The sequence below is a fragment of the Biomphalaria glabrata genome, chromosome 12 (genome assembly GCF_947242115.1).
Source record: "Biomphalaria glabrata chromosome 12, xgBioGlab47.1, whole genome shotgun sequence".
In the NCBI taxonomy this organism is placed as follows: domain Eukaryota; kingdom Metazoa; phylum Mollusca; class Gastropoda; family Planorbidae; genus Biomphalaria; species Biomphalaria glabrata.
Window position 1 is genome coordinate 12,041,332 of NC_074722.1, and position 25,646 is coordinate 12,066,977.

The following is a 25,646-nucleotide window of genomic DNA, read 5'->3' on the forward strand; positions in this document are numbered from 1 at the left end:
AGGGAAAGTCAGTTAGACGGGGTCCTCGCATAGTAGTTGTTCTTGTAGAGCGATGGTCCTCGCTTAGTCCTCGATTAGTAATGGTTATAAGTTTTGTGATATTAGCGGGTCCATTAGTTAAAGTTTTATTAGTTGAAGTTATACTAAGTGAAGTTTTATGTATCTTTAAGTTTTATTTATGAAGTATCAAGTCAAGTTGTCATTGAATTGAGAAGTTAATTTTATGTGAAAGTTGAAGAAGTATTATAAAAGAAGTTTTAAGAAAATACAAAGAGATGTTTCTTTCTTCATTTCATTGAATTGTCAAGTTTGATAATATAATCCCCGGCAAGTGTGATCGTCACAGACCCCTTAGTAAGATTGTGACAGAGCGTCCTCCAAACCCCCCCCCCCCCCGAAAAAAAATCTTGGCTACGCCTATGATATATATATATATATATATATATATATATATATATATATATATATATATATATATATATATATATCCCTAGTCGATCCTGGCGTAGAATTCGCCGCTATTTTGCAGGGCCGGCCTTCTAGGCCACTGCAACCTATGCGACGGCAGTGGGCCCCACACTTTCATAGGACCCGCGATAATTTTAAGTGTATAAATTATTAAATTAAACCATTTTATAACTTAAGACAGATTTCTCACGGCCTCCTGACTTACCAAGAGCTCCTGTAAATCTCCTGAAATAGCAAAATATACGAAATAGGCCTGGAAATATCCGGAAATTATTAAAATCTTTTGAAAACTCATACAAATCTACTGAAATAAACAGACAATAATTGTCATTTAGGGTTGTCATTTAATATGGAAAACGCCAATCCTACGCGCGATAAAAAAATTATTTTTGCAATACCCGTAATTGTGAAATCTAGTGAAAGAAGCTTCTCGAGCCTCAAACTAATGAAAAATTACTTGAGGTTAACATTTCTCGTAGATAGATTAAAACGTTTGGTAATTCTTGCTATTGAGCGTGATCAATGTAGGAAACAGAATTTTTATGATATACTGTATGACTTCACTACACGCAAGGCTCGTAAAGTAATTCTGTACGTATAGTAAACAATGAATAACATACAAAGACGAATTTATTTTCCAATACAAACTCTTAATTTTCACTTATTATCCGTATCCCTACCCAAACTTGGCCCAGCGAAATCCGTTTTGCATAGGGCCCCACAATTGTTAAGACCGGCCCTGCTATTTAGTGACGGGTAATAAAGAATATATTACTTGTTCTCTTTCCATGACTTCTTGATCTCAATGGTTAAGTCCGGCCTCTAAACTTACGTGGGTAACTCTAGTCCGACTTGCAAAAATAAAAGAGTGATCTTTCCATTAGGCCTACATATGCATATAGCCCCAAGCACAACTATATATTCACCAATATACAAACCCATGACTTTCACTTGACCATATAATCTTTTACGTTTCCTCAAAGCTCTCTAGTTGAAAGTTTACAATTCGTCTAGAAATCATCTCATGGCCATCGGGTAGGAACTTTTTATTATCTAGAACAATTTTCAGTCTAGTATTCCAAACAAGTTTCCTATACTCTGACAAAATAATGAGATTAAAATGCCCAAGAGCTTTATTACATAATTTGGGAACCTTGTTTAAAAGGATCGCCAGATTTACATCCACATCTGAGTCACAATTAGCATCTAACAGACTTTTAACAGTATTTTTAACCTTAGAAAACAACGGACAATCTAGAAACAGATGTTACTCTTCCACATCCAGTGACACGTTACAAAATTTACATTTACCACAGATTTCTAAAATATTGACCTTCTTGTGCTTAATAGGTGTCATGCAAAAAATGAGCCTATAGGTTATTTCCCTAGCCTAATTGGGCGCAATGTGCTTATTATGAAGGTTTATAAAGGAATCCCTAAACTCTGTTATACTTCTTTCCTTTCCCCATTTGATTCTGAGACCCAAGTTCTCTTTTACTGTTTTTTTCAGGAAACCTCAGCATTTGTGCTATTCATTTTTAGCTTTTTCATCATAGGAATCCTTGGGCCCTACGCCTCTTTTCTTGCCTCTTTTTTTTTTTTTGGTATTTCTTTCACCTCTTTTTTTTGGGCCTCCTTTTTTTTTATAAAATTTTATTTAAAAGAAAACACATAACATATTATTTTATATCAATAATAATACAAAGAATATTTTATAAAAACAAATTTTGTGAAGGAAATAGTTTCAAAAACACACTCCATGATTTCCATCATGAACGTGGAGTAGACCGCAGCAAAGGTCCAGAAAATGATGACAAAGTCAATTTACATAAATCTTGAAAAGTTTCCTGAAATCAAATATTCCAAAAAAAAATTAAATTTTAAGGGCTTATAAGTTATTAAAATTCATTACTTTTTGCAACAATTTTTCCCCTAAGGAATTCATTACTTTTTGCAACAATTTTCCCCTAAGGACCCAAGACAAAGGACCTCCATCCTATATCATCAGGGGACCTCTGGGGCCTGTTAGAGTTACAAAAGATGTATATGTAATGAAACACTATGTTTACTATAAAAGTACAGAACTCCTATAAGTATGTGTATGAAGAGCATGAAGATTATTTCATTTTTGAATATAACTCATTTTTTTACCACCTTTCTTTTTAAATTTCAACTAAAACTTATCCATTTGACATATGCACTGTAAGGTGGCAACATCCTAGTTATGTTCAATGTAAATATAAAGATTGTGTGACAATATGAAGCTAGGAACAATGTGTAAGAACATTTTCTTACAAATTACAGAATCAGTGGGGAAAAAAAATAAAAAAAATAACAAAAATAAATGTTGGCACAATACTGGAATGATTGTCAATAAGTTAACAACCTTGGTAGTAGAGAGCACTCAGTTCAAACTACTCAAAGGGTGACAAGAGTGTAGATCTCCTTAAGTAGTTTTTGGGTCTTTTTTCTGAGTTTTAATGTTGAGGATATTATTGGAGTTCATTTTTTATGACTGTTACTGTTCTATATTATATTAGATCTGATTCTAACGTTAAAAACGGCATCGTAAGAGAAGTAACATAATATAGGAATGAATTGAACCACAAACTAGTAGACAAGGATGAATCGAGGGAGGTAACTACGTATATTTTTAAATAATTACTCTAAGGGACTTAATTTTTTATTACGGGGTTATATATTTCAACATTTTTTTTTAATTTAATTAAATAAAAAACATATTTTAGCTAGATATAAATGTAAAAATTTATATAATAGTTCTATATGTTATAAAATAAAATATAGTTACTAACATTTATTATTTTTTACGTTTGTTAATTATAGTAATGTTATTAATGTTAAGCTTAGATTTGTTACATTAATTTTTTAAAGACTACCCCTGACCTCGGCATTATTTTCATACTTACCTGGCACAGGAGATTACAGTGATCCCCAAGGCTGTTCTCCCAGGTCGAGGCTCATCCATTGCACTTCGGGTGGGCTGAAGCCTGCGATCACCCCAAATGTGGGTGACTCGGGTGCGTAATTTTTGCGTATGGGGGACTGCGTTCGCGCTATCCCCTGCCTAAACACTAAAATAGTATGAGCGGTGGACTAGCTAGTAGGTTCTAGATTCTACATGAAGCACCTGATCAATACCGAATAACGGGATATGCCGTAAACAACGTTTTGCAGAAGAGTAAGCCAGAATTTGCGCTATTCAATTTTAGCTTTGTCATCATAGGAATCCTTGGGCCTTAGTCCTCTTTTCTTTGCCTCTTTTTGGGGCTTTATATGCCTCTTTTGGGGGCTATCCAGCCTCTTTTGTGGGCTTTTTTTTTTCTTAAATGTTTATTTGTAAGTTCTCACATTTCACAAACATTTAATCATAAAGGATTAAAGAGAAAATTTGAAACAGGATTATAACCTATACCTAATTTTTTTTTGAAACATGATTATTCTATACTTAAAACAATTAACACAATATCAAATATCACCAACCCCATTTAAAAATCAGACCAAATAATTCTCTTCCCTAAATTCAATAATTTTCCTAAATGTCAATTCTAAGTAATTAGAATCAAACACATTATTATGTAAAGCTTTGAGCCTGCTAGTCCAAACAAGATTCCGATATTCAGAAACAATAATCAAATTGAAATTATGAACCATTTTATTTTTCAGTTTTGGCAACTTGTTTAAAACAATAGACAAGTTTAGATTCACATAGTTGTCACAGTTAGCTTTTAACAAGTCTCTTACAGTAATTTTTACTTTAAGGAATAGTGGACATTCCAAATATATATGCTTCTCGTTATCAGCATTTTCAAGATGACAAAATTTACATTCCTGGACATTGGCCCGTTTTTTTTTTAACTATAGGGGTCATCCCAAAGATAAGTCTATAAGTTAATTTCTCTAGCTTTTGGTGTGATATGTTTGATGTGTAGGTTTCTGAATGTGCGTTTGAATTCTGTCACCCCAAGAACTCTCCCCCACTTAATCCTATTCACTAGGCTTCCTTGTAACAGTTTTTTAAGTGTTGTGTATGATTCTTTGATTTTGTTGAGTATTAAATGTTCATTACCAGGTAAAATTCTTGAGATAGATCTGTAAAATGGATGAGTGACTGTACCAAAATAGTGAGGAATGTCATTGTGTATTGGAAGAAGACTACTTAATCTTAAACCATAATAGTAAATTGTCAAGGGAAAGTTTGTGGGATTTCTAACTACTTGACGTACAAATTTTAGCCTTAGTGAATGTATTTTTGTTTTAACATCTTGTAAGTTTATCCCCCCATCCTCTTTGTTTTGAATGAGTGTAGTGCGTCTAATGCTCTTAATAGTGTTTTTAAATATAAAGCCTCTAATTAATTTGTTCAGCTTGTTTATGAATTTAGGAGGGGGCTCTGTAGCGTTAGCTAAATAGATAGCCTAATCTTTGGAATGACATAACTATTTATCAATACAGCTCTACCAAAGCAAAGCCCTCAGCCCCCTGGATGACGAAAGTGGTCACCATCGAACCACGATGGACAAGCTATGTATATATATCTATATAGGGATTCTTCCAACTGACATGCGAGTGACATGACCAAGCCAGCGTAGTCTTCTTTGTGTAAGAAGAGCATAGATGCTGTGCATATTGGCCCGTTTCAAAAAGTCCTGGTTGGAGAGAGGATCCCTCCAAGATATGCACATTATGTGTCGCAGGCAGCGTAAGTGGAAGCTATTCAATCTGTGTTCTTGACGCATGTAAGTTGCCCGCAGCTCTCACTGCCATAAAGAAGTGTGCTCGGAACGCAGACATTGTAGACCAGGATTTTGGTTGCCGTAGTCAATTTGGTATTTTCCCACACGCGCTTGGAGAGTTTTGCCATTGCTACAGAAGCCTTTCCTATTCTTTTTGTAAGCTTAGTGTCTAAATCTAGGTTGCTGGCCATAGTTGTTCCCAAGTATGTGAATTACTGCACCACTGTAAGTGTGTGATTTCCAACGTGTATCACTGGTATTTCTGCGACATCTTACGCCAGGATTTCGGTCTTGGAGAGGCTCATTGTAAGGCTGAACTCTTGACAAGCCTCTGCAATCCTTCTTGTGAATGCGATATGAGTGCCGCATCATCTGCGAACATTTTTATAATTATACAACTAATCTATTATGTGCATTTCTTACGTACTAAACAAAATTAATTGCTTTGGTACAATTAGGTACAATTAGGTACAATTTGGTACAATTAGGTACAATTACTTACAATTAGGCACAATAGGTTACTTTTCTTATTAATAGGCACGATTTATTTATTTTTTAGAATTTGTAGAGCTGTTTTTTTTTTCATGCATACGTCCCCTGAAACTCCTTAAATTTCTTCTAAATTAGCCTTTCTTAACCTAAATGGCACCCCATGCGGACAATTGGAGATTTTATTTTTTGGATATTTAGGACCTGCACCAAGATAGACTTAAATTTTGCGGAAGACATTTCATTATGCTTACGCCGACGCAATTTTACCCGTCTTTTTCCCATTGAAACGGCCGAATTTCTCCAAATCGTAAAATATTCGTCATTATTAACGTTCTTTCTATCGTGTTCTGTCCAGCAATTTAGTTCATCTCATAGAATGGAACCATCAGAGTATCTTAGGGTCACCATGGTCATTGAAGCGACTCGAAGAAAGGGCGCGTGTCTTTAACGTTCTCGTATCCCTGCATGTTTATTTTTTAGTTCCCGGATCTTTGTCTGATGAGTGTGACACAAAGTTAGACCTATGTAGTGAGAATTCAAACCTCCCAAATGACGACAGTGGATAGAAGCCAATAGGGTATGAACCCATAACTATTTGCATCGAGACGACTGAACAACAGTCCAGCGCGCATACCGCATGACCAGGGAGCCAACCACTGAACCCTCGTTCTGGGGCTTTCTGTTATTAAACGAGTATCCCTTTGAATCGGTCTTGTAGCCACAAGCCAGCATATCAACGTTCAGCTTCCATGCCCTAAAAGGCAAATTTTCCTGATCCTCCTGAATCCTGATGGTGATGCTCAGCTTAGCCTTAGTCCGAATAACAGTCGGCGCTTGGCATCACTCTGGCATCTGCAAGATCTGCATTGCACTGCTTCACTAGTGTGTAATCAAACAGGTGTCAGTGTTTTGTATTTTAAATTAATTATATATAAATTATATTAAATTAATTACTGAATTATTGTACACAAACCAAAATAGCGAAAATAACCGAATTTGAACGGAAGTTAAAATTGCACACTAAATATTGTAGAAATCCGCGAAAAATGTTGACAATACCAATAATCTAGGACAGAAATGAGTGATTTTCAAGAATACCCAGATGTTGTACAAGAAATTAGAGGGGCTTTGGTAAGAAAATATTAACGCAACAAAATCTAGATTTAATTTCTCAAAATAAAATGTGTTTAGTTTTATGATTGAGAGTTTTTACTACGCCTGATAGTCGAGAAATAATAGAAACAACTGTTCTAACTTGTCATGTTTGATGTTACCTGTTACCGATACTCGGATACATTCACTGATTCAGATCTATTCTAGATGTCTAGATCTAGAGTAGTTTATGCTATTCGGACACCTATAGGCCCAAATTTGAAAGTTTGACTTTGACAACGCATTAATTTACAATGGTTTGACATAGAAAAGAAAATGCCGTATCAAAATCTTCTTTAGTTTAAGGCTAAGGAGAATAAGGATGACTACTTATATTTGTTCCCCTAGCCCTAACCTATATTTGTTATTATATTTAAGAGGCCGTGTGTTTTCATTTAATTCGGACACATTTGACCCACATTATTTGATTCCGGACACCATAATTTATTTCGGACAGTCTCTATATTTAGGCTCAATAAACTCAGATTTTTATTGTATATTTATAGATATATATTAACATTAACTAAATTTTAAGATCCCCAGGCATAGCCCCTCACATGAAATCATTACGATGTTTTCAAACTATGCATAAATACGAACACAAAAAATAAAAATATGAACACACTTATTCTACCAAAATTAGGTCACTGGAATAGTGATTTCTGCACCGACTTTTAGACTTATTTTATGTTTGTTTATTTTATGTGTGTTGAATGTTTGGGGTTTGCATGATTAGATGTGTGTTGAATGTTTGTGTTTTTTTTTTGTTTATTAATTTAATAAATTTCTAATACAGATGATCTTTTGTAGTATAGTAGGCCCCTACAGGTTACGATAGCCATTCTTGCCTAACTGAATCCTCTATATTCTCTCTATATAAATCTAGATCTATCTAGTAGGTCTAGATCTAAGCATTTAACTTCATTCAATGTACCAAGCTCACTCCAAACATTTGCCCATTTATTCTCTATTAAAAAAAACAACAACAAACGAACAAATATAATATAAGATCATTTTTATTGATGTCCAAAACTGGCTGTCCGAAATAAATTTTGGTAAGAAAATCGTAATTTAATTCGGACTTGGCTTATGAATCAAATAAATTAGCTCCAAAAACAGAATAAATATTGCCGGGCTCATTAGTATAGACTTAGCCAATCAAAAAATATAGTCTTAACTCTAGAAAGAGGTAAAGTCATCCAGGTAACATAGGAAAAAACAACAACCTGACTAACAAATTTGAAATTCGTTTTTCTTACATAAAAAGACAGCTAAATGGAAGGAAATTGGGTCAGAATCATTGGAAAATGGACAAGCACATTATACAGCGCGCTAGTTTTATAATACATATTAAAATAATTATTTAATGACCACAAAAAACAGCGAATGTCCGAATTCATGTAATGTCCAAAATAAATAAACTACTATATGTCTAGATAGAGATATTATATAATATATAGATCTATATAGATCTAGTCTAGGTCTTGGTCTCAGTCTATAGATCTAGACTAGATCTAGCCTAGATAATGATTATAAAATAAATCTTAACAGAAGATCTAGATCCTTATTATATAAAAATATAGGCTTATTATTAAAGGCTTATATTAGTTATAGACTACTAGACTAGACTCTAGTTCTAGTAACTAGTTCTAGTTAATAAGTTATTAAATACTTAAACTTATAATTATTGTCCTTAGCCTTAGCCTTATTAGGCTTAGTCATTAATCTTAGAATTAAAATTAAAGGTTGAAGTTAAAAACTTAAAAGCTCTGAATAACAGTGACTCATTTACAGTGAATTTGAAGGTAACAAGGTAACTAAAGGTTTTAAACTTTAAACTTGTTGGTTAAAAACTTAAAATTAATGGTTATTTGACTTAATGTCCAGTCTGCTTTTAATTTTCTTATAAATCTTAGATCTGTAATCTACATCTAAGTTGACTAAGTCAAGTAGATCTATAATTCTATATAAAATAATATTTATATATATATTATAATTATACAATTTTAGCTCCACTTTTGCCTGCCTTCCCATTGTCAGTCTGCCTCTTTCTTACATTAGGTACTTTGACAAAAAAAAATCAAAATAAATATATAACAACAGAAACTATCTAGTTATGTAGAGCTTGCTGAGAGGTTTACAATGATAGTAATTTAGTATTGATACCAAATTTATCTTTCTATGTTAGATAGGAGCAAAGTTATGCCGTTTATGTGTAGAAAAATGGAGCTTTATAATATTTATAAATATAATGTAAAATAACACCTTGATAGCATTCTCCACTAGGTTGATTAAAGATATAAGCCATTAAACTTAAACAATGCATATAAATCATTTATACTTAATATTATCAACAAGAATTGCTAATGTCTGGTGCCACATGTCACTGCATCATGGAGTGACTTCATTTAATATCGTCAGGATGGGCCCAAACTTGCCTTAATAAGCTGATTTCCTTATATATTTTGTGTACCTAAGTATAGAAAAAAAAAAAGATTTCCAACACTACTCTATAGAAATATTGATTTTAATGCTATAGTCATAGATTGTTATGGTAGTTATAATTTTTCCACTTACCCATTTCGAAAAATATCCTAATTTGGCATCATTTATAACAGCATGTTAGGGTAAGTTTTTTAAATTTTGGTGGACAAAATTTCATTACAGAATAATTAAATAACAAACTTTAAACATAAATACAATTATATAAATACCTAGCTTGCTTAAAAATGATAGTAAATGCAAAATCATTCTTACCTATGACTTTACTGTAAATTTTCTAAATAAACACGACTTTCATTTGTTGATTTGTTGACAATGTGGTATCAATCAAAAGCTTAGGAATCCTCCTTGAAGATTATCAACAAGGGTTTTTAAAAAATGAAGCAAATGTAAAAACAACAATCAATCAACTAACACCATGGGTTTGGAAGTCTAGCCATGCTGTTTGAAAACTATATAGCAGCTAGTCTAGCAGTTTATAGGTCAATAGAGTAAGGATACCAAAGTACCTACTTACATCTCAGTTTTCTTAAATTGTAATGAAATTGCCTAGCTACATTTAATGTAAATTAATAAAACATAATTTTAACATTTGCTTTTTTTTTTTTTTTTTCAACAAAAGAATCCTGGACGCTTAAAACTTCAGAGAAACAGTGTTATTTTCAAAAATGTGAAAACTGGCAAGGTAGATCAGTTTCAGAGCTCTGACATTGATAAAGTGCAATGGCTAAAGAGAGCTAGAGGCTTTTGTCTCAAATTTGTTTTAAATAGTGGTGCTGGAGGTATTCACAGATATGATGGATTTAAAGAAGCCGTGAGTAGACTTTGTAATTTTTATTTTAATTTAAAGTGTCTTTGGGTTTATAGGCAATTGACTAGACTTGTACTGCATTTTATCCATAATGTCCATATTATAAAGAGATGAAGTGTAATATTGCTTTAAAGCCTCCTTACAATGATGAAAGATTTGGATGATGACAATGTACACACTTAAAACTTGGGCGAAATGGTAAAAGATAATCATGAGCAAAAGAGAAGGGAGGGTAAGGAAACAAAAGTAGCAAGGAAGTTGAGGGGGCAAATGGATGCCCAAATAGCTGGGTCAGTGTTAAAGTTAATGTGAAAAGGTAGAGTAAGGCTATAAAGAAATTAGCAGTTGAGAGAAGGCTATAGAGAAACAAACAGTTTAGAGGATGCTGAAGGAAACAGGGGTTTGATGAATACAGTGTTAGACAGTTTGATGAGGGGAGGAAGGGGGGGGGGGCATACATCAAAATTGTGTGCTCATAGAACATACAATGTTCTAAAGTTTTTGTTTCCTTTGTCAAGTGTACTTTGTCTCAGATTTAGCTTGGTCACTGTTAGTAAAACATTTTACCCTGAGTTAAGCAACTCTGGCTTAGTAATCTTTTAGCCACATTGCTGTGAATATGATGGAAAAGATTTTGTTAGTGATGCATGAGTTTGACACTTAGCATGTGCATTTCATGGGATTGCAAGGTGCCATACTTTTCATTGGGCATGATAGTGCAGCTTTAAAAAAAATGTCAGTAAAGAGCAGACAGTATGAATACCAATCAGCCTTGTTCTGTAATTTATTTAATCAAGTATAAAGATTATAATTTGGCAGCTAAATTAGCTGTCGGCTTATTTGTTGTTTTATTTTTTGTGTGATCCTATTGTATACAGTTATTGCTACATGTATATTAGATTCTAATATTTTACAAAATCATTGCTCGATCACAACTTACTACAACTAATTACCAATATTACAATAATACATTTCAGGAATTTGATAAATTGGCCAAGTTTATCTCCAGTTACTACTCCATCAGTCTTGAGAAGGTGGACATGTCCTTAAAAGGATGGAATTGGGGGACAGCAGATTTTGAAGGTGACAGTTGATATTCTTTCTAATATAATTATTTTCACTGTCTGTGGTCTAATATTCTTTTTATACTTTAATTCTAACACATTATCCGCACATTTACTTTGCAATCTCTGTATATATTATGGAAAGAAACAAACTAAAATGAGATTTAAATACTGACTTGGGTTTTATTGTCTGTTTTTACTGAGGAAGTGATGCTACAGAAGACTGGTTGCTGCATATGATGCATCATATTTTTCATGCTGTATTGCTTTTACTTAGAGGAGTCGTTTTTTTTAAATCTTAAGTATCTGGTGGTGTATGCTTTAAGGGCTGGAATTCTTACTAGGTGGCCAAGTCTTTTTATTATCTAGGTTGTTTGGCAGCAAGCATTGACGTTCACATTGCTATCATGTAAACATTTAAACTCGGGTATACCATGGTGCTACATATTAGATGTAGGCTGGGCATTTACTGAGAGAGTTAGAGAAAATAGGAACACAGCATCTCACACAGTGTTTCAACAGAATATATGTAAACTTTAATTTCTTGGTAATCATTAGTATTGTACTTTTTTTTTCTTGACAGGAAATGCTTTGAACTTTAAAGTAGACAACATGATTGCCTTTGATATTCCTCTGACCTATGTAATGAATTCGACTACTGCAAAGAATGAAGTGACTATAGAGTTTCACCAGAATGATGATGCAGCTGTTTCATTAATGGAAGTCAGATTTCACATTCCACCTGGTCCTGACACAGAGAGAGACACAGTAGCTGTATGTGGTTCTCAATTTCTCTTATATATATATATCAGTTGTTAGTTTCATTTTGTATACTCAGATTATTTAGAAAAGGTCTGTTGATTAAACCATTTAATTAAAAAAAAAATGATGCTAGTTCAATGAACCTCAAGAGGCTGCCATATAGCTGGAGCAGTCCAAGAAAGGCCTAATTCGTATTCTGAGCATAATTGTATTCATCCTGTTTAATGACATATTTTTCAAATACATTATTGCTGATACATTTATAACGATGCCTGAAAGTAAACTTAAACTATGTCCAATAGTTTGGTTTTCAGTGCACCACATGAGATATTGCTCTAGGTAAATTAATCAGGCTTTTAGCTTATTTAAAACTAAATCTTACATGGCAGCTATGCTTTTTAGCAAGTTCCTCAATATATACCTTACTCAGAGACTAATGAAGTTTTGTCAGCTGGAAAATGACCTCAAAACAAGTAAAAACCATTGTCCATGGCGCAAACAGATTGGGACATGTTTGTAAACAACTGCCCAGACAGATGAACTTACCACAACTGTTAATTCGTACATTCAGTTCTGTAAAAACACGATTGTACTAAAGAAGAAAATTAAAACATTCAGTAATAATAGACCCTGGATGACTAACATTAAAAATTAACATTCTGTCGTCATCGAGAAGTACATAGAAGTCTATTTATAAAGCGCTGGTTATGAGTGTGTATGCTTTTCATGTGTGAATGTCGTTCGTATGTGCATCTATATTGTTATTGTACAGTAGTAACGCTGAGGTTGTCAATTGTAGTCAAACTGAATTTCCATTTGATTGGATCAATAAACGTTATCTATTTACATTGTTAATGTAAATATTTGTTTGAAAATTGCAGGAATTTCACAAGAATGTTATGGAGAGTGCAGATATTATTCAAATTAGTGGAGAGAGTATCTGTACATTATCTGAAGTGCAATGTCTCACACCAAGGTAAAACTGTTTCTCGTTTTTTGTTGTTTTTTTTTTTTTGGAGAAAAAATAAAAACATTTTCTTTATTAAATGTTAATTCTTTTTTAAATTCTGAGAGAAAATAATTTTCTTCAAAGCTGTTTCTCTTTTCTTTTTGTCTCCAGAGGTCGTTATGACCTCAAGCTGTTCCTTGGATTTCTGCAGCTTCATGGCAAGACGTTTGATTACAAAATTCCCTACCAGACAATCTTGCGTTTATTTTTGTTACCTCACAAAGATGGTAGGCAGATGTATTTTGTGGTAAGTACTAATATTTGAAAATGAAACAATAGTCCATCTTGAGTAATTTTAGGCTTAGTTGTTGTTTAGCTGTACTTATCATGTTAGGGATTATCCTAAAAACTTACTTTCAATGCAAGGGTAGGATAACTAGAAAATAAAAGGATATTTTTTATGAGTTTTTAAAACTTTTTTCTAAAAGAGGATTTCATGTTTTAATAATACATTTACTGGCATAAAAAGTTGCATGACTTTCAGGGTCTTTATTGTAATGCTTTCATGTTTAACCATCACATGCCTTGCTTTAAAGTCTTTGAATGAAAAAAAGGGTGTTGCTATTTTGGAATATTTAACTGTGAAAATGTACTGAAAAAGCCCTTGGGCTGAATATGCATTGCATGAATCTGTGACATGGAGTTTACTAAGGTACAGGAACATTTTAATCATTTAAAGTGGGCCTTCTTGCTATAGATTCTTGCATTTGCAAAAGAGCAGTGGCAAAAGGACATCCTGGTCTGCATAGAACTATCTATGCAGCGCTGTTCAGCTACTTTGTCATATACCCTCTAGCAGAGTGTAGCAGTAGTCAAGGCATGGGATTATGAATGTCACAGCAAGCTCTTGACTGTATTTATATGGCTGATTAAATCTACACGCTTTCAAATTGAGATCTATGCAGAGCTGACTTTATGGCATTTAGAAATGTGCTTAACCATTTACCAGTATTTACCAGCATCATGGTGTACTATTATTTTATGGTGTTATTCCTACATATACTTATTGTTTTCTGAATTATATCATTATTTCATAGCTTTACACTTGTTGTTTACTTTTTTTTAAAAATCATTTTTCTCTTTGTTTCACAGGTGAGTTTAGATCCCCCAATCAAACAAGGGCAGACAAGATATCATTTCCTCATTCTATTATTTAACAAAGAGGATGAAATGACCCTTGAACTCAGTTTATCAGAGTAAGTGCACTTTATGCTAAAATATATGCTTGCATTTTTTTTGTTATGTTTTGTTTTGTTTGTTGTTTTGTTTAAATTTCACTTTTTGGCACATTTTCTCATCTCTGTGCCTTGACTTTCACCGTAGGAGTGCTGTGGCAGTTTGCACATTTTGGGTTAGGGGGAAAAGCAGTCTTTAATTGTTAAAATAAAAAGTTTATTATATGAAAAGTTTTATTGATTATTGGCTATCATTATAACTAGTATATTTTACATTATTTAATCTTTAATTAGTTACAGGACTAAATGTAAATAGTACCAATCAAAATAATATAGTTCCTTTTGAGACTTAATAGTTCATGGGACACATGCTTATTTGGTTCTGTGGTCAGGAGGTAATGAGGTAACTTCCTGCCAGTTCACTTCACTTTCTCTAACAACTGTCAGGTACCAATCAGAACTGGATGTATTCATGGATGCCTTGAGATCCTAAATTCAAATTCCTTTTAGACTCCAACTTATGGCAGCTAAGCACTCCCAACATGTCCCCTAAATATAAGCTTGTATATGCATTGTTGAAAATGAAGGTGAGGTGTGGGCTTAGAGAAAGAGTTTAAACTATGAAGCATTTCTGAAGAAATATTTCCTGCTGTGTATCTAAGTTAAGTTTCAATCATAATTTTTGCCTTTTTCTTAGTTTAAATACAGTATGAAGTATATAAAACTAGTTTAATTACATGAAGCATATAAAACTTTCCTCATTCTTATAGTCTTAAATTCCATCCATTGTCGAGCCTGTCAAGTCCGGGCAGCTAATACTGTTGAGAGTGTTTGCTAGCCATAGTATACTTACTATGTGTATTTGTAAGGTCCTTAAGCTCTTGCTTGAGTATTTAGAAATGATAGAAATTCTCAAAACAAGAATTTAAAAATTTTAAATTTTTGTTGAATTCGTTTGACTTTATATTTTCGTTTCAGAGAGGACATCAAAACAAAGTATGAAGACAAACTTCAGAAAGAAATGTCTGGTCTTGAGTTTGAAGTCGTCAGTAAAGTTTTCAAAGCCATAACTGGACGCAAGATCACAGTCCCTGGCAGTTTCATGGGGTATTTTTTTTTCCTTCTCTAATCGCTACCTATATATTTATAGAAATGCATCAAGGAAACTTAAAATAATTAAAAAATTCTATTGAATGAACATTTAAATTTATTTTTTTGTTTGCAACTCCAGTCATTCAGGCGCTCAAGCTGTTAGCTGCTCGTACAAGGCTGCCACCGGACTCCTCTACCCACTGGAGCGTGGTTTCATCTTTGTTCACAAACCACCAATACATATTAGGTTTGATGAAGTTGCAAGTGTTAATTTTGCCAGAAGTGCCGGCAGCACCAGGTCATTTGACTTTGAGGTTGACACGAACGCTGGGGCCACATTCACATTTGTTGGTGTAGAGAAGTAAGTTTTGTTCTAGTTGCTAGGGAGCATTGGTCGAGCCTACATATTGTTTTTTAGTGGTTAGCTGAGAATTTATCTGGGTTTTTTTTTAGTGTTAAATATATTTTTCATCACCATATTATATGATAGTTTGATAAAATGAAGAATGGGGCTACCTGATGGTTGCAAGAATCATGTTTGTATAGTCTTGGAGGACATACACACAATCATTTTAAAAGGGCATACGACTTCATGTTTCTTTTATGAGATGCCTACAATTGATAAGGGAGGCACCGTGGTTGAATGGTAAAGCCCTTGGCTCCTAAACAGATGGTCACGGGTTTGCAGAATGGTATTTTTAATTTCGGGATATTTAGGGCACCTCTGAGTCCACCCAGGTACCTGACACTAGTTAGGGTAAAGTAAAGGCAGTTAGTCGTTGTGCTGGCCACATGACACTTTCATAAACCATGGGCCATAGAAATAGGTAATTTTTACCCCATCTGCCCCATAGACTGCAAGCTCTGAAATGGAAATTTCTTTTTTGTTTTAGTATTCATAATGTTAATTTAATAGATTTTATTAATTTGTAATACTAACACAGTCAACAATTTTTTTCAGAGATGAATATGGAAAATTGTATGATTTTGTTAAGGAAAAGAAACTCAGAGTCAAGAACATTGGTGATAAAGGAGTAAGTCTTTATAAATCATACCATAATAATGCTAGTTTTAATGTAGGCATTATATTTTAAATGTTGATGCACATGAACACAAGTCTTGGTGTGGTTTTCTTCTCAGAGTAAAACAGTTTCCTATAATGAGATGTCTGACAGTGATGCTGAAGGTGGTGACCATGATGCCTACCTCGAGAGAATGAAAGCTGAAGGCAAAGACAGAGATGATGATGACAGTGATGACAGCTCAGGTATTCATTTTATTTAATTCATAATAATTTATTATAAACTGTGATTAAGGAAAGGAAAGTTTCCAGCTCAGGCCTTGAGATCTATAGGGCAGATGATGTAAAGGTCACCTTTTTCTGTGACCCACCCTTAATGAGGGTGTCATGTGGCTAGCACAATGACCAACCCCTTTACTTTCCCCCAACTAATGTCAGGTACCCATTAGAGCTGGGTGGGACCTAGAATGTCTTAAAGATCCAGAAACTAAAAATCCCAGTCTTCACCAGGATTAGGACCAGGGATTCTCTGGTTCTGAAGCCAAGTGCTTTACCACTCAGCCATGTGCCTCCCTAAACAGTGAATAGTTAGATTTATTTTCATTTTCATATAAACTTACACTTACAAATGAAGCTTTTGAAATCAGCCAGTTTTAATAAAATAATGTTACATTGCAGTTGTTGATTTTAATATTGGAGGTCATTTGATTAAGTGCTAGACCTTTCAAGGGAGGATCTCAAGTTACAGTCTCAATAAATGCTTGGATTTATTCTCAGGGTTTTAAATAATTCATGAAATTTTTTTTTAATAAAGAGAAAACAAATCAAAAGACATGTTTGTATATGTTTTTGTTTCTTATTTATTCCCAGATGAATCCTTCAATCCTGGAGAGAGTGGTAGTGAAGTAGCTGAGGAGTAAGTTCATGTTTTCAATTGAGATGAAATTGTTGCAGAGTGCATTACAATGGTACTAGTGATGTGGATTAGATAGTGTCACAGATGTGAATTTTCAGACCCTATGAATGTCACTGGGGTGGTTTCAGATGTAGGCATGGTGACATTGGGTTCATATTATTGAATGTTACTTTGGATTCTTGTGCGCATGTTCTGAGTTTTATAAATAACGACGAACATAGAAATTCACAAGCTAACACTGTATCAGCAGACAAGACATTTAGTAAGGGGAAATAATATATATATATATATATGGCAATTCAGCCGTATGGCTCCATGAATGAATAAACAATAACTTCCAGAACTATTTGTGAAATTCAGCATCCAATACATTTCAGAATGATACTACTTAACTCTTTACTCCATGTAAATAGAATTCTCCAAAACATGTCCTTCCTTTCTGAGGACCCAAAAGTAACTAACTTTACTGACTCTCTCTAACTGACTGTTCTTACTGCCTGTATCTAACTGACTGCCCTCAAGTAACTGGTTAACTCAAGGTTAAAAGTGTTCACCTTATAGCATATTATAGTAGGGTATCAACCATATGGCACCAACTTTGAGGTGGTGACAGATAGAACCTACCTCTGTTTTGGGGATCTAATCAAACGATACCTCAAAGCAGTAAATATTGATACTGACTTCTGGGAAGACATAGCCCTAGATAGCACTATGTGGTGAGAGATGACTAAAAAAAGCTATGGGCAGTAAAAAAAAAACATGTGGATGGAAGTGTCTCTCCAAAATAGGGTTCTAAAAGTGCTGTATGAGATGAGTCGTAGTCGTTATGACTGATGGAGGCCAACAACAAAAGATAGCTCAAGATAATCATGCAGCATTAGAATAAATAGATGTATTCTGTAGATGTGTTATGCTCTTTACATTGAAAGAGTTATAATTTATTGAAGAGATTTTTTTTTATTTGTCCATAGCTGCATATTAATGAGCAGTTTTGGTGCTTCACTTTGTAAACCAGAGAGTTATAAAAAGGCTATGGAAAAATTTTATATCATTTTAAAAGTCCATTATACCAATATAGAGTCTCACTTCTTTTATATTTACATGATTTTCCAGGTATGACAGTAATCCACCAACAACATCAGATGACTCGGACTCAGAGTCCAGTGAAGGAAGCAGTGATGGTCAAGACGTTGGCTCTGATGCTGAAGAAAGAAGGAAAGCTAGGGAGGAGAAGAGGAAAGAAAAAGAACAAAAGAAAAAAGAAAAAGAGGAAAAGAAAAAAGAACAGAAGAAAGAGCAGAAAGCTAAAACAGCCAAAACAGTTGTAAGAACTTTTTTTTTGAGTACTTGGTTATAAATCAGCTTTAATTGTGTAGGCTCTAATTATTATTTATATCTTGTCACACCTTCCTTAATTTGAAAGATTTCCTGAACTCCCTTAAAAACAATTTCTTTAATCCTGTTTCCAGTAATGAAGTAAATATGAATTTAAAAACTGTTTTTTTTTAAATTTGTTCTTAATTTGTCCTAGCACCGACTCTATTCCTTCTTCTCTAAAGATATTAAGATTACTTCTACTGTTGGCTTCTTTACTTATCCTTCTTCGTTTCCAACTAATCTGTAGTCGTCTTCTTATCTTGAAGTTCAATCATCCTCAGTGACAGTCAAATTGTGTCCTTCTAGCCTCAGACTTTAAAGTTATATCTAAATTCAAGACCATTGCTTTAACAGCCAAACATTTCACCATTTTGACACCATGCACCGCTAAGAATATTCTTGCCCACTAATTTGTTAAATAGGATTAGGAAATGCATATCACTTTCTGTGCTATTACAACAACTATTGTGACGTCTGCTATTTCAGAAAGAAGGTGCCCCAAGGAAAAGGAAAAGTGGTAAAGGTAAAGACAAAGATCCCAATCGGCCTAAGCGCCCACAGTCTGCATACTTTATTTGGCTCAATGAGCACAGAGAACAAATCAAAGAGGAGAACCCTGGCATTTCAATCACAGACCTCTCAAAGAGAGCGGGAGAGATGTGGAAAGAAGTTACAGATAAAACAGTCAGTAATATTATCAAAGCCAATAATTATTTAACTCTTTTTAGCTTAAAGACAATAACTCACAATTGAATGGCATTTTGAAATTTAATTTAAATGCCTATGAAATAAAGGATTGACTGGATAAAGCCTTGATAGAATAACTGTAGAAACAATTATTGTAGTTAATCCAGAATTAATTTAATTTTTGACTTATTAAACTGAAAAAAAAAAATTTAATGTATTTTATAAAATGTGTACAATTAACTCCATAACTGATAATTGTCAGCTTTGCAACAAATTAAGTTATGAATTTAAATTTTATTTTACAAAATCTTTAAAAAAGGAACAGAAAATTATCTCAACATGTTGAAGTCAAATTATTAGCATTTTTGTATTTCAAAATATTGAATTTATAAATATTTGTTGGAGTCTGTCTCAGTTTTCTTTACCTTGAAGAAAACAAATGTAAGAAGATTAATTAAAAGTCAACAAAAAAATGCAAGATTACATTAAGTTAGCTCATGCTCATTTCCTTTTAAGAAGTGAGAATGTGAGTGTTATGAAAATTATATTCTGTATCGGTTGTTGTTCTTATGTTTACATGTGCTTGTAACTTGTCCGTGAGAATGTGTTCACGAAATGTGTGTTGTGTAGTCATTCAGTGTATTAAAGCCATACTATACAGACATGGTTTTCGACTCTCTTATCTTTGTGTTCATAACAGTAAGATATCATCAAGTGTTATACTATTGTTCCTCCTAAGCAGCATAAAAAGCTGTTTCTAGTTTCCATCACAGAAATGGCTTGATGGATTTAAATTTTCTCCCAGTTAGTATTTGACTAAATTCTTAACTAGCTAATAAAAAAAAAAGCAAACCACAAAACTGCCATTGCTTTATTGGCCAGTAGGACTGATTGACAATTAACTTTCTATACTATAAAAAGTTGATCTACCACAGACGTATTACATGTTTTATTTTAGTTTCTAACAAGATAGTTTTGAATTACATAACATATGTTTAGTAACAGAACCTGAAATGGTATTTGACTTTCAGGAATGGGATGAAAAAGCCAAAGAAGCCAAAGCAGACTATCAGAAAGCGATGGAGGAATACAACAAAAACAAGCCATCAGATAGTGAGGGTGAGGAGGAAGAATCCAAACCAGCCAAATCTAAACCTCAGCCTAAGAAAAAAGTGAGTAGACATTAGGATTCATTCTCTAGATAACAAAAACAAATGTATATTGATGATGTTATTCTCAGAACTGTTACAATTTGTAACTATCTTATTTTAAATTGATGAAACATCTCTGCATGTAGTAGAGACAAACCAAAACTTGACAAGTTTGTTGTCCATTTGCAACCCTCCTACAATTACTGATTATGCAACTATGATTTTGTTTTACTTGAAAGAAAAAAAAAGTCAATGTATTTGATCAAACCTTGTTAGTAGGTTAGTATGAGATGATGATGACTAGCAAAAAGTTATGTCAGTTTTCTGAAACAAAACAATCCTGCAGCCATCATCCTGTTGCTAGAGAAGCAACATTTTCATACAACTAGTGCTTAAGTGGGGCATGCTGGTTTAGTGGTTAAGTGGGGCATGCTGGTTTAGTGGTTAAGTGGGACATGCAGCTTTATTGCTTAAGTGGGGCATGCTGCTTTAGTGCTTAAGTGGGGCATGCTGCTTTAGTGCTAAAGTGGGGCATGCAGCTTTAGTGCTTAAGTGGGGCATGCAGCTTTAGTGCTTAAGTGGGGCATGCTGCTTTAGTGCTTAAGTGGGGCATGCTGGTTTAGTGGTTAAGTGGGACATGCTGGTTTAGTGGTTAAGTGGGACATGCTGCTTTAGTGCTTAAGTGGGGCATGCTGCTTTAGTGCTTAAGTGGGACATGCTGGTTTAGTGGTTAAGTACTTGGCATCTGAACTGAGGGGTCTTAGGTTAAAATCTCAGTGAAGTCTGGGATATTGAATCCCAACTCTAATGGATCCTGACATATGTTGGGGAAAGTAAAGGCGGTTGGTCATTATGCTGGCCATATGATGTGATGATTTCTGTTTCTTTATTGCCTGATATTTCCTTTTATATTAATAATGTATGAAACAGAATCATCTTGCTGGAGATGTATATAAATAACTTGACAACAAACTGAAGAAACATCTGTGTTCTTTTTTCTTTATTAAACTTCATCAAACTAAACATATGTAGACTTTCAATTCAATATCAATATCTTGATAATATCAAACCTTTTACTTAGAATACAATTTCAACTGATATAATTGATAATTACAACTTCAACTAATAGACCTGCAGTCGTTTAATAACTCACTACAACACAAGACAGTTACTATGCAAGGACCCTGACTAACTTGCTTTCCCCCCAAATTATACTTTTCTAAACCGTATTTTCCAGAATCCTAGAAACTTCAATTCTAAATATTTTATTAACTATGACCTTCTAGAGACTGACATATAAATGCTGTTTCTTCCCTGACCTCTTTCCTTGATTGGATGATTATAATTAACCTGTGTTTGTTCCTTGTCTTCTATGACCTGACCCCGTCTTCTAGAAACAGGTCGAATTAGGTCACAGTATCCATTCGTGATACTGTACATGACACCCTCATTAACCATCAGCCTTATAAACAAATGACCTTTACATTGTCAGCCCTATAAATAGCAAGGTCTGAATCGGTTACTTTATTTTTTTTTACCTAAGTGTCAAAGCTGGGCTTATCAACACAACTATTGTATATATAAAACTTCAGTGTGTAAGCCAAGCAAGAGCTGGCTTGTCACATCTAAGCACCCAACCGGAGAAGAGGGCTTACCAGATTATTGGGTCAAAAAAGTTTTTACTTTTAGACTGAATCATCTTGAAAACCTTGAAGAAATATTGAAGTAAATAAATGTAGTTTAGAAATATTTAGACAAGATTAAAGGTTAAGATAGATGGTTAAGTAGCTTGAAGATAGACTAACAATGTGCTAGCTATAGTGATCATATTTTTTTTATTGTTCAGTTTTTAGTATTCTCTAATGGATATGTCCTCGGTTTCTTCAGTGTGCTTTTTTATTCAATGATAATAATATATCAGTCAAGTTATTATTGCAATTGTACAAGTGATTTATATTTTATTGTTTGTTCATTGCTGGATGATTTGTTTTATTGTACTGAGTTTGAAAGTATTAAACTCAGGACTTAGGAATATATATTCTACACTGTTTCTTCAGTGTGTTTAAATAAAGGCATAGAGGCGCCTCCAAATGTCATGTAATTTGTGGAGACAATACTGCCCTGCAAAATAAAGTCTTCACAGTCTGACACCTACTGGCTTTGGATGGCTTCATGGTTACAGATATTTGTTGATTGTATGCTCTGCATGTAATGCTTAGTTTGTTTTGATATGACTCAAGTAAAAATATTTTCTTCTTGTTTTTCAGGCAGATACAAGCACTAGTGGTGCTGGGGGAGGTGGTGGCTTCAAGAGCAAAGAATACATCTCTAGCTCTGGCAGTGATTCTAGCAGTTCTGAAGGTAGTGACAAGCCTCTGAAGAAGATTGCAAAAAAATCTAAGAAAGCAGAAAGTCCTGTCAAGTCAGAACAAGAGTCAGCAAAGTCTGGTAAAGGCTCTGACAGTGAAGAGGTCAGTATTGGAGTTTTAGAGCATTACAATTTCCGTCACAGTGAAACCTTGTTATATCTACAAGAAATTATTATCTTCAGAAATGTCTTAAACACAATGTTGACAATGTTCTAATAAATTTTGTGACTTGCCATTTTACTTAATGGAAATTTAGTTATAAAAAATTTGCTGCTGTCATAATTGAATCTTTTTTTAACTGGTTAGGGTTTTTTAACTGATTTCCTGCTTTATGGTATCTGTGACAAGTCGGATTAAGATTTGGCCGTTTTGGGTGTCTAGGGGATTTTTATAGTTTGAGAATCCTTACTTGCACATATAAACTACAAGCACAGCGTTATAATGCAGGCAACAAATACTATATTTAGATGTAAACTTATGTACAGTTTATTATACAAAATAAGATAATGAAAGGTGAAATGCTGTACAGTTGATAGTATGGAATCTAGCGTATTTACATATATAGGAGTATCATCATCAGATATTAGAACCAAGTGGTCTGAGTGTCATTAGGCTGGTTGCTTAGCTTTTGGTCCTGTGCTGCACTGGTGAGACGGGTGTGGCTGGTACTGATGCTGTCTGCTAGTGGGCTGGCGTAGTGGATCCAGTCTCCGGTTGCAGTCCAACTTGTATGGTTGCAGAGCTAAGCTGCATCTACCAATCAGTCAAGCCAGTGACGAGTCTGTGGCTAGCGTTGTTACTTGGACTCTTGAAGGATGAGTAGGACTGATGTCTGCAGATCTGGTGTCAGCAAATCTGTTATCAGCTTTAGGTTGAAGATTTCAGGCGAATGTAGCCTATAGGTAAAAGCACCAATCCAAAGTGAAATAAGGGAATGAAAATAGCCTAGAGCTCAAGCAAGAGATAGATGTGTTCCCTGTGGGCTCTCCAGCATGAATGAGATCGGACGATGAAGTTGTCCATATACACGTGGATAGAAAAGGGGGGGGGGTGAGTGGCTGGTGATAAGTGCAAAGGCGGTCTAGACTATATGGCGTCTTTGACAAAGAGATCCTCGCTTGACCGTGACGGCGTTTCCGGGAGATAGACACCGCGCGAAGGCGCGAGTTGAAAGTCCAGGGAGTTCGCCAGGTGGTCAGAGGATAGAAAGGAAGAGGGGGGGGGTATCAGAGCTCGGCTGGATCAAAGGAGATTATACCTTGATAATGGCTAGTGCTAGACAAACAGCGTCGCCCGAGGCGTTGGGTTGAATGGGCACTTTGAGGTGACCAGCCGCTCACCACAAGGGGGGGGGGAGGGGGGGTCAACGGATGTTTGCCATGATAGGAAAAGGGGAGCGTACTCTTGTCAAGAGTCTAGTGTGGCACGTGTCAAGGTGGGGATAGTAAAACGTGACATCGATGCCAAAAGGGGTGGGGTTGGATTGGAGGGGTGGTGGCTGTGTTTTCAGCGCTTGATCGCAAAATTAGTAAAATTGGCGACTAATAGCGTGCAAATAAATTAATTAAATGCTTAGACCTGAGTGATATCTTGAGTGAGCTAAAACGGTTCGTCACAGTATCTCAGATTCAATGCTGTCTTTGAGTGTTGCAGACTTGTTTATTAATTACATATCTTTTGTTGGTATAGAATTTTTAAATGTGGGTGTTAAGAGTAAAAATAGTGTAAACTTGATATAAATTAAGCTGTTAAAATGTTAATTAATACTCATGAGTAAGAAAATCTCTGAAGAATGTTCTGGATTGATGTCCAGACCCAAAAAATTCATTGTTTTGCTTAGTTAGTTCAGTATATGGGTGAAAACCTTGTCACAGCCATTGTGAATCATAACATTTATACAAAATCTTTTTTTTAAATTGCATCTCTCCAGCAATAGGTGCAGCAGACATTTTAACTTTTTAATTATTGGATTCCCTTGACATTAAGAAACTCAGGATTGTTTTTCCAATAATAATTTCAACTTTGTGCTTTTGAGATTTAAAAAATATACTCTTCTAAGCAGTGATAATAAGGAAACTTGAAAGTAAAATAAAAAATCATATTTTATTTCATCGCACATTGTTTGACCATTTGATAATTAAAAAATGGAATCAACCTTTTAAAAGGTAGTTTTTTTTTTTTTTTTTTTTTAATTTTTCCTTTCTTAAAATTTCAGGAAAAAAAAGAAGCTTCAGCATCCCCTGCCTCCGGCTCCCCAGCATCATCAGCTAAAGAAGAGTCAGGTTCAGGGTCTGAGTAATAAAACTTTGTTACGCTGGGAAATGAACCAGCATCTACACATCATTGAATGCAAAGTATTACAAGACCAAGTCAACTTGACAGAGAGGAAAATGTGATGGACAATCTTTTTTAAGACACCGTCAGAGCCTGTTGAAATATGTGGCTCACATTAACATATTTCAGTTTTAAACTTAAAACAAAATTGACATTTTATGTCAAGGTTTTTTGGTTTTTTTTTTGTGTGTTTCTTTCTGGTTTTTGTATTGGATGATAAAAGCAAAGTTATTAATGTGTATTGTTGCATTAAAATTTGACCAAATCTCTCATTTTGTCCTATCTACATTTTGTACATTTTTTTAAATTTTTTTTTTTTGAAGAAATGACGAGCAGTTTTGGTGGGACAGATTGATTTTCACACCAACTTCTCTTAATAAATATCCTTTTCAACATGGTTCAAAAGAAAGGCTGGACAAACCTTTTTGTGATTCATCACATTGAAAACGTAACAATGCAGTGTTTTCTCAAATTTTTATCAGTGGCTTGCCCCTAAGTGAGAAAAATTTA

General features: G+C 34.3%; 1 protein-coding gene and 1 non-coding gene across 2 annotated transcripts; both read left to right on the forward strand.

Annotated features, from left to right (window-relative positions):
- The first annotated feature begins 3,387 nt into the window (after positions 1 to 3,387).
- On the forward strand, positions 3,388 to 3,552 carry LOC129922208 (U1 spliceosomal RNA). The gene has a single exon (XR_008774178.1). It is a non-coding gene; the product is annotated as a U1 spliceosomal RNA (small nuclear RNA).
- A 3,168-nt stretch (positions 3,553 to 6,720) lies between these two features.
- Positions 6,721 to 25,408, forward strand: LOC106056226 (FACT complex subunit SSRP1-like). Its single transcript, XM_013212852.2, has 17 exons — positions 6,721 to 6,845; positions 9,991 to 10,182; positions 11,157 to 11,262; positions 11,827 to 12,017; positions 12,887 to 12,981; positions 13,126 to 13,261; positions 14,107 to 14,210; positions 15,168 to 15,296; positions 15,421 to 15,642; positions 16,243 to 16,315; positions 16,422 to 16,548; positions 17,173 to 17,218; positions 18,332 to 18,542; positions 19,082 to 19,279; positions 20,314 to 20,454; positions 22,701 to 22,904; positions 25,018 to 25,408. The coding sequence occupies exons 1-17, from the start codon at positions 6,792 to 6,794 to the stop codon at positions 25,099 to 25,101; spliced, it is 2,313 nt and encodes a 770-aa protein (XP_013068306.1). The 5' UTR covers positions 6,721 to 6,791; the 3' UTR covers positions 25,102 to 25,408.
- Positions 25,409 to 25,646: the final 238 nt, after the last annotated feature.